The 8222-nt window shown below is 34.8% G+C and overlaps 1 protein-coding gene and 1 long non-coding RNA gene across 5 annotated transcripts; one reads left to right on the forward strand and one right to left on the reverse strand.

Annotated features, from left to right (window-relative positions):
* Positions 1-924: 924 nt before the first annotated feature.
* Positions 925-4152, reverse strand: LOC114733118 (uncharacterized). Of its 2 annotated transcripts, none has more exons than XR_003739050.1 (3): positions 4110-4152; positions 2157-2263; positions 925-1283 (listed from the first exon to the last, which is right to left on the reverse strand). It is a non-coding gene; the product is annotated as an uncharacterized LOC114733118 (long non-coding RNA). The 2 variants fall into 2 exon arrangements; XR_003739051.1 differs by lacking the exon at positions 4110-4152 and adding an exon at positions 2915-2979.
* A 1927-nt stretch (positions 4153-6079) lies between these two features.
* LOC114733117 (basic leucine zipper 24-like) lies at positions 6080-7924 on the forward strand. Of its 3 annotated transcripts, none has more exons than XM_028920521.1 (2): positions 6080-6143; positions 6683-7924. In XM_028920521.1, exon 2 carries the CDS (start codon positions 6739-6741, stop codon positions 7519-7521), a length of 783 nt encoding a protein of 260 aa, XP_028776354.1. In that variant the 5' UTR covers positions 6080-6143; positions 6683-6738; the 3' UTR covers positions 7522-7924. The 3 variants fall into 3 exon arrangements, with proteins under 3 accessions (XP_028776354.1, XP_028776353.1, XP_028776356.1); XM_028920520.1 differs by having other exon boundaries at positions 6122-6200; XM_028920523.1 differs by lacking the exon at positions 6080-6143 and adding an exon at positions 6386-6408.
* The last annotated feature ends 298 nt before the right edge of the window (positions 7925-8222 follow it).

Genomic DNA, 8222 nt, shown 5'->3' on the forward strand with positions numbered 1-8222 from the left:
TTTAATGGGGGGAAAAAAAATGAAAAGAGAAGTTTACAATTTCAGGCAAAAAGGATTTACTTCTTATATTCAGATACAAAACTATAAGAGAGATTGTTCCTTATTAAAAAAAGAAAGAAAGAGGGAATATATTTTATTATTTTTTGTCAAATTATTTAACTAACATATAAAATATTTTAAAAAAACATTTATTATAATTAACTAATGATATAAACAAATTAATTGAATTAATTAAGTAGCTTTTCTATCGATAACGGGGGAGGATATCATCATCATTTAACCAAAATTTATACTTGGTTTCATTGGACAGTGAATGTTGGCAGGCAAACTAACCTCTCCATCTAAATTAGATTAGCCCCATAGTACTCTCAAATCCCATATATATAGATTAACCCAATCTAAGTAGCAAGTAATCGCTCATACTAAATACCTTTTAACATATTTTTTTAATCTTAACCACAATCATTACCTCTTATTTTCAAATGCTTCCCGACCTATGTTCAATTGATGAAAGGGACTTGGCATTCCTTTCAAGTCAGTGGACACTGAAGTGAAAGCCGGCACTACTTGAAGCAAGCGTGCTGATCTGCATGGCATGTCGCTTGCAGCTGTGATGCCCCACCGGAGGAATGGAACGAATAGATCTTGTTTTGAAGCTAAGGAGGATTAGAGGTTAGTTAGGCCGCATATGAAGTCATAATCAATGCATCCAGTCTTTTCACTTTATGCCTTTTTGAAAATTAGGGTAGGGTGTTTTTGTCTAAAAGGTTGGTTAGTGACATAATACAATGACATGAGAGGATAATCCAGCTAGGAGTGGAATAAGACTTCTTGTTGTAAATTCACGATCTTCCTGTCTCTTTAGCAGTAACATGTCTCTTTACAGTGCTCTATGGGTAAGGAGAGAAGTCGGAAAAAAGAAAATGGGAGCAAGATAAAAATGAGGGAAAATGATATTTATTTTTAGTTTACAAGAACCCTTTAATTTATATGGTACAACTGCACTTGAAATATTTGGAGTCGTGTCCTTTGTCCTTGGCATTTGGACAGATTGCAATTAAATAATTCGTTAGGCACGTCACTAAAAATCTTGGACGGTGAATCACAATGGATTCAAATGCCAGTTGATTTGCAAGTGATTGCAATCAAGTGAACTTTTCACTCTGTTTAGAGCTTCCTGTCTCTGCTGCAGCAATGCAAGTGATGAATCATCAATCTGCTTATTTTGCCTTTTCCGGGGAACTTTCTTGACGAAGCTTTCCATTTTGATTCAAACATACAAGCTAAAATGGGGGAAACAAACAAAATATTCAACCAAAAAAAAAAAAAAGAATTATATTGAATGCTGCAAATTATACAGAGGTTAAACATAAAAATACGACAATAATATCTTGAGTTTGAATATCTCAAAATAGCGGGACTAGAGATTTCAGAAAGGACCTGACTCAGTTGAAATTTTCCAAGGTATTATCCGGTTTTCGATGAATATACTAGCATGCATTAAGGAATTTTCTGAAACATTTAAGCATGTGATGCAGAGCGTCTAAAAACATCTACTTGTTATGCTTTTACTGGAAATGCGAACAATTAAAAGCAATATTAAAAGAACTTCATTACAAATGAATGTTTAGATGATTAATAGAGCTATCAACATGACTAAAAATATTAGGTCACTGGAAATTTTTGTCAAAGCTCAAAATGAATCAATTCATGGTTATCATCTAGCATAGGATTGAGGGTTGCATGATGTATGAAACTCGGAAATATTCCCTTCAGCAAAGTTAACACATCATTGAAGTTCACCAAACATATTGCATGATTAGAATTTTAACACCGAAAGAATAGAAAGTAAAATCAGACAAATTTGCTCTCCGCTTTCGTTTTCAAATGTGACAACTGGAGTTCACGTTGATCAGTGACAAAAGCCAATGGGATGAACATGCTAAAAGCAACTGAATAGCATTCATCTCATTCTTCTCAAGAATATTAAGAAAGTATGGATTTTACAATTAATAAATAACTACTATAGCTATCAGCATTCTTGATCATCGAAAGTTTTTATATAAGCTTCAAGGTAAGCAGCAAATCAACATTTTCTTTTCTCCAGAACACGTAATTAGATGCAAATAAAAATAAAAAGCAAACTAGATATATACCTTCACTTCTGTCTGTAAAACCACAAATGATGCATGCACAGATCCATGGCCTGCCGGCACGGGATGCTTTTGCACCCCCTTTGATTTCACCATTATGTTGCTTCAAACTACATCCATTAAGATATGTACATCAATATATATATTTCTTGAAATCCATGACATACTTTGATGTCATTTCTTTTTTTTTTGAGCTGAACTGTGATGTCATTTCAAAATTCTAAAAATTGAGAAGAAAGCAGAATTAGGCATTAGCTACACAATTTTTAAAAAATTAATTTAAAAAAAAAAAAAAAACAGCAGTCTATCAATGCCATACAGGAAAGTATTAATTCACTTTTAATCAGCTGAATTGACTTGCTGACAGCTGGAGTAACATGTAAAAGGATAGCTTTTGCACCCTATAAGTATATTCTTATGTAGATACCAAATTCGATATCCTAATCACAGAAGCAAAAGTCAGTCTAACAATTCAAAGCTTCCACTTCTGGTGAGAAGCAGAAAGAGAGAACCTCAATTCCATCATAATTATGTATTATGCACCAAAAGCATCTTTGATGATTCTGAACTAGTCTTCCTTCAGCATTAAGTCGTTGCTCTTGTTTGCTCATCCCCTTTCAGTATTAATGAACTTTTTATCCTCTGTACCATTTTGCATCTGCTTCTGTTCCCTAAATTTTGCATTTTTGACAATCCCTATGCATGACTTAACAAACAGTTTTCACTTGACATGCAATGTTAATAATCCAGTGCAAACTTACTAATGACATTAGCTAATCTTGGTACTCAGGTTCCATTGGCAACAGGGCAGCATTGCAGATTATATGCCGTGCACTCTTCAGTGCTAACTAAATTTGCCAGTCCTGTATTCTTTGCTCTCCTGCAATGTTATTAAACAGTGCAAACGAGTCACTTCCAGGGATCTCACTGGCAAAATGTAGGCTCTCGATCATTCTCAGTCCATTTGCTAAAGTAAGTGGTTATGGTTGATTGTAACATAGGTGAACAATGGATCCTGGCTAGATCTTGGCTTTATAATCTCTAGGGATACTTGTTCTAGATGAAGAATTTTCTTCAGCACACAAAGCTCCATCCATATTTTTCAGCAACAAACAACCTGATATATTAAGTAATTAACTATGTCAAAAGCATGGGGAAAATACACTGGATTTGGTGGCTGTTTCCAAGAACATAGGATCTACTATAAAACTTGGCAAAAGGTTCAGAAATATCAGTATCACACTGGTTGGCACGAGCTAGGAAAAAAAAATGAACTTGTAAAAATAAAATTTAGAGCAGCTAGTAAGTACTAAGTAGTAAGAATTGCTCCAAGTAATCAAGACCACAAATAACCATAGAAGTTTCTTAATTTTTGGATGAATCGTTAAAATTAAAATCAAACCAACTACTCGAAAACAGCAAGTATATACAACTTCCAAATGTACAAAATTTTAAATATTGATAAGGAGATGTGCATGTATGTCTATCCCCAATTCCCAATTGAAACAGACAGCTTTATTGGTGTCAAAAACTGCTGTTTCCATAACGAAACATAATTTTTAAGCATGCCACATATATCCTATAAAAGTTACAAGTTCCATCAAAAAGGCATTGTATTCTTCTACAACCATTCTTTGCCAACTCAAACCAAAAATAGTTATTTCATGGAATCAGCACTTCACACCTAAATTCTTCATACGGATTCTAAGCCCCAGAAATAATCTGATTACCAGGTAGACAAAACGTGCTCATTCAAGCACGATCCATTTCATCTCAGATATACTCAACAATACTTGTGTGCTGAATTCATGAAGCCTAATATAATTATAATTTATGAAAATAATACTATGCCCATTGAACCTCGAGAAATCCAAGCTAAATGCACATTGAGCACAAAAATCATTTGTCAAATAGCCCAAAACATCATGAAATCAAAAGACTTGATATTGAACATACCGGCGAGTGAAATTAGTCGTGACACCAACATAGGTTTTGACGGGGGGACTAGTGGCAATGATGAGATAAACACACCAAGAGCATGATTTGGAATTAAGCCTCAATTCGGGAAGTGAATTCGAAACAGGAGATGATGAGGATGATGAAGATGGGGAAGAAAATTTGGGCGAATTAGGGTTAGCAATTGGGTGCTTAACAGAGCGAAATGTATTAGACAACGCTCTCATCATACAGATCAACTACCTTAAACGGGTTAGCTTTCCCGTTTCAAAGAATGGGAAAATTGTTGTCGTTATTGTCCTTCACCTTGTTCGTTGACGGCTTGGCGCCTCCATTGCTCTGCTAAAAATTAGGAAAAATTACTGGAAATTTGCACTGAAGAAAAATAGCCCCCCAACAAAAAAGTCTCTTTAATTTCAAAATCTCAAATAATAATTCTTACAAAAATTATCATTTACTTTTCAAAAGTAGTTAATTGCTGTTAAACTATCAAAATATAATAAATAAGCCTAATTTAGAGCTTTGAAAGTCAAGAGATATTTTTTAAGAATTTTTCCAAAGAAAATCTCTACTTGTTCACTTGTCATAATTTTTTTATAATCACACTTTTTCTCACAAATTTTACAATTCATTTTTAAGAAGTGATTTATATTTTATATTAAATATTATAATGACATTGAATGATTTTGTGAGTTAACAATACTCAACATCTCATCTAATGATAAGAGTTAAAAAAAAAAATAACCCTTGTACTTTGTAAAGAAAAAACATTTACTCCCTCCATTTCATAATAAGTACTATAATTTTAAAAAAAAAAAACTTATTTTTCAGGTTTCTTTCATTCAGGGAGTGTTTGGATGCCCTTAAAATCACTTTTCAGAAGCACTTTTCCGCAAATCGAGACAATCTCCTCCACATATTTGCTTCGTATACCGTAAAAGCACTTCTGAAACCATGGTTTGATCTTATCCAAACACCCCCTCAATCTTAAAGGGGAACATGATTGAGAAGCATGGGTATTGTGCCATAGCACAAAACAAAATTATAAAGAAAAATTAATGTTTTGATTTTTACATTGTGGTTGTTAAGTTTTGATTTTGTATTATTCAATCATTTAACTTATTGCAGTTCAATCTCTATAATTGTAACCATTTAAAATTTTAACACCTCATAAAATATATAATTTTTTAAAAATATAAAAACTAATGATTGAGTTTCATGAAATTAAAGTTCATAAATTCAGTTGCACCAAGACAAATGAAACTTAGAAAAGCCAAACGTACTTGTCATGCCTGGCCAATGCCCAGTGGCGTGGGTATTAAATAGACAGAAACAACAACAGGCCACTTTTAAGTTTTAAAGTTCCCTACATCAGACAAGCAGTAGTGTGCCCCGCATTATCCTTGCCCATAAATAGAGGAGGTCCAAGAAAGAAGAAAGTGTAAAAATGCCCCCAAAAACGTTTTTTTTTTAAAAGAAAAAAAGATTATATGCTGTGGACGAGAGAAGAGAGGAGGAGTATAAATAACTATTGATGACTTGCCTTAGTGTTTTTCACAGATATATTGACATTGAACGGAACAAAGAAAAATTTAATTCTTCTAATGCAATCGATTAAAAGGGTGTTTGAAAGCACATAAACTTTTTTATATATTTATTTTGTATACTGTAAAAATATTTTTAAAATTTTGATTTTAATCCTATCCAAACGTCCTTATACGGGGCAAACACGTTTTATCCAAACGAATTGGGACACACACAAATTTGTTGTTATGCGTGTTCTTAGATATGGAATCTTTTAGTATCCAATTATGGAATCCAGTTCTTAAGTGCCACCCCCTCTGATAGAAAAAGGAAAAACTTTAATTAGCAATTGCCATAATAATTTAATTAAAATATCTTTCATAGAGCTTCGGGGTCAGCCCAACTGTAGTTTAGCGGAAAATCTCAATCAACAAGTTACGCTTCTTTGACGAGAAGTATAGAAGAATCCAGGATCCAGGAACAGAGGCATAGCGATTCAGATTTCTGGAGGTGCTTCTTTGGGCCTAAAGTAGCAGATTTTCGCAGTTACCATGATTACTGTATATGGTTGTGCTTCAAATTTATAGCTTATTCAACGATTTGTACCTTTCTTTTGGCTCTTCTCTCTGATTCCGATTCTAATTTCTGGTGTTCATAATCTGTCTGTCTTCGCGTCCCAATTTTTGCCCGGATTCTCTAACCCCAGTTGTTATTTCAATATCAAAAATTAGCCTTTCTTCTCGATTCTGGATTATAGTGGGGAGAATCCATCTGGGTAATCTATAAATTGTTAAATTAAGCTGATTCTGAAATCTTAGGCCATGAATATCTAGATTGGGCTTGATGTTTCACGTATCTTTTAGAGATAGTGGCTTCGTTTCATATGTTCTTTAGGACTACAGAAATGCTTCTTTGAATATATTCTTGAATATTATCAACTGGAGACAATAATCGGTTTCTGCTTTATCTGAGTTGGTGCCAGTAACGTAAAGTCAAAATCATTTGCGAGTTCTTTGCATTTGCCTTGACTTTAAAATTGGATGTTGCAGATATTCTCTTCTGTCGATAAGCCACTGCAATATCATTCAAAGCAAATAAAGGAAATATGAATGATGGAGATGTTGAGCTTTCAGATGGTTTCTTATTGTCGAATCCAGAATCGTCGAGCAATGTTCAGTCTTCAACATCCATGAATAAAATCAATGAATTCTTGAGGAACACCAGAACATGCACCCATACTCACACTTGCAACCCTCCTGGCCCAGATGCAGCACATACCCACACATGTTACCACACACACACCCAAGTCATTGCGTCTGAAGAAGATGATCATACAGATGATAAGGAGCATACCAACACAAAACGAAAACGGCCTTCGGGTAATAGAGAAGCTGTTCGAAAGTATAGGGAGAAGAAGAAGGCACAGACAGCTTACCTAGAGGAGGAAGTTAAGAAATTGCGTCTGCAGAATCAGCAATTAGTTAGGAAGCTACAAGGGCATGCACATCTTGAAGCTGAGGTTTTGAGGTTGAGGAGCATCCTGGTTGACCTCAAGGGAAAAATTGACAATGAGTTGGGTGTTTTCCCCTATAAAAAGCAGTGTAATGGCTCTTCCTCAATCTTTAAAGAGGGGCACACCAACATGCTGCCCACGGACCGCGGGACTGATCTTCAGTGTCAGACCAATTTCCAATGCTTTGATCAACAGGCAGGATTATCATCTCAGGTTGGTACCTGTGGAAATGAAAATTTTATGATTCCATGTGAAGGGAACTGTGAACCTCTAGCCGTGAATTGTCAAGGTAACACGAATAACATATCAAATACTGAGGGGCAAGTTGTGGACTCAGTGGATAACTTGATGTCATCTGCATCTCAAGATAAGTAATCAATCATACGGACATATCTTCTGTGAGTTCTTTCTTGTTACATTCTTGTCGTTACCTTTTATCTGTGTTGTTGAGGTGGGTGATGCATTTCATAGTTAGGATAATCATAAAAGCTTTCTGTGAGGGGATTTGCCCAAAATAGTTTGATGACGATAGAATCTTGTATCTAAGACTGATGTGGTTGTAAATTTTGTATATTTATACCAGGCATCACAAAAGGAAACAACTTTTTTTTTGTGTTGTTTTTCCTCAAAAGAACAAGGAAGAGACCTTCATGAGTGTGTCAAGTTTTTGTTACTGAAGACACTAGTACTCTTGTGCAGTTGCAACTGCAAGATGCCCTGATAATGTGCCGTTGTTGATCTCATCTTAAAGTATTAGTAATATGATACTTGTTTGACATTGAATAGAGTTCACGTTTTGCATAGAATTGAGATCTTCGCACTTTGTTCTTAAGATGATTCATGATAAAAGAAAATTCCATGAAAGTACACCTTCACCTCAAGATATTGATATGGAACGATGGAGTGGAATAAACGGGGGTCTTGATTACTAAGCCTTTGCTTTTAGAAGTTGCCTATCCGTTTAGCACCTCCTGAACACCTCCTGAAAATAAGTCATCCATATCTGCCTGTATGTGCCCGGGTGTGTACATGTTAGCAATAGATCAAGTGTCTGGAATATAAAGTATTGATAGGTT

The sequence above is a fragment of the Neltuma alba genome, unplaced genomic scaffold (assembly GCF_004799145.2).
Source record: "Neltuma alba isolate B1F8T4 unplaced genomic scaffold, ASM479914v2 tig00012966_pilon, whole genome shotgun sequence".
NCBI lineage: Eukaryota > Viridiplantae > Streptophyta > Magnoliopsida > Fabales > Fabaceae > Neltuma > Neltuma alba.

Coding starts and splice junctions, on each gene's coding strand:
- LOC114733117 (XM_028920521.1), top strand. CDS start 6,739: ATGAATGATGGAGATGTTGAGCTTTCAGATGGTTTCTTATTGTCGAAT.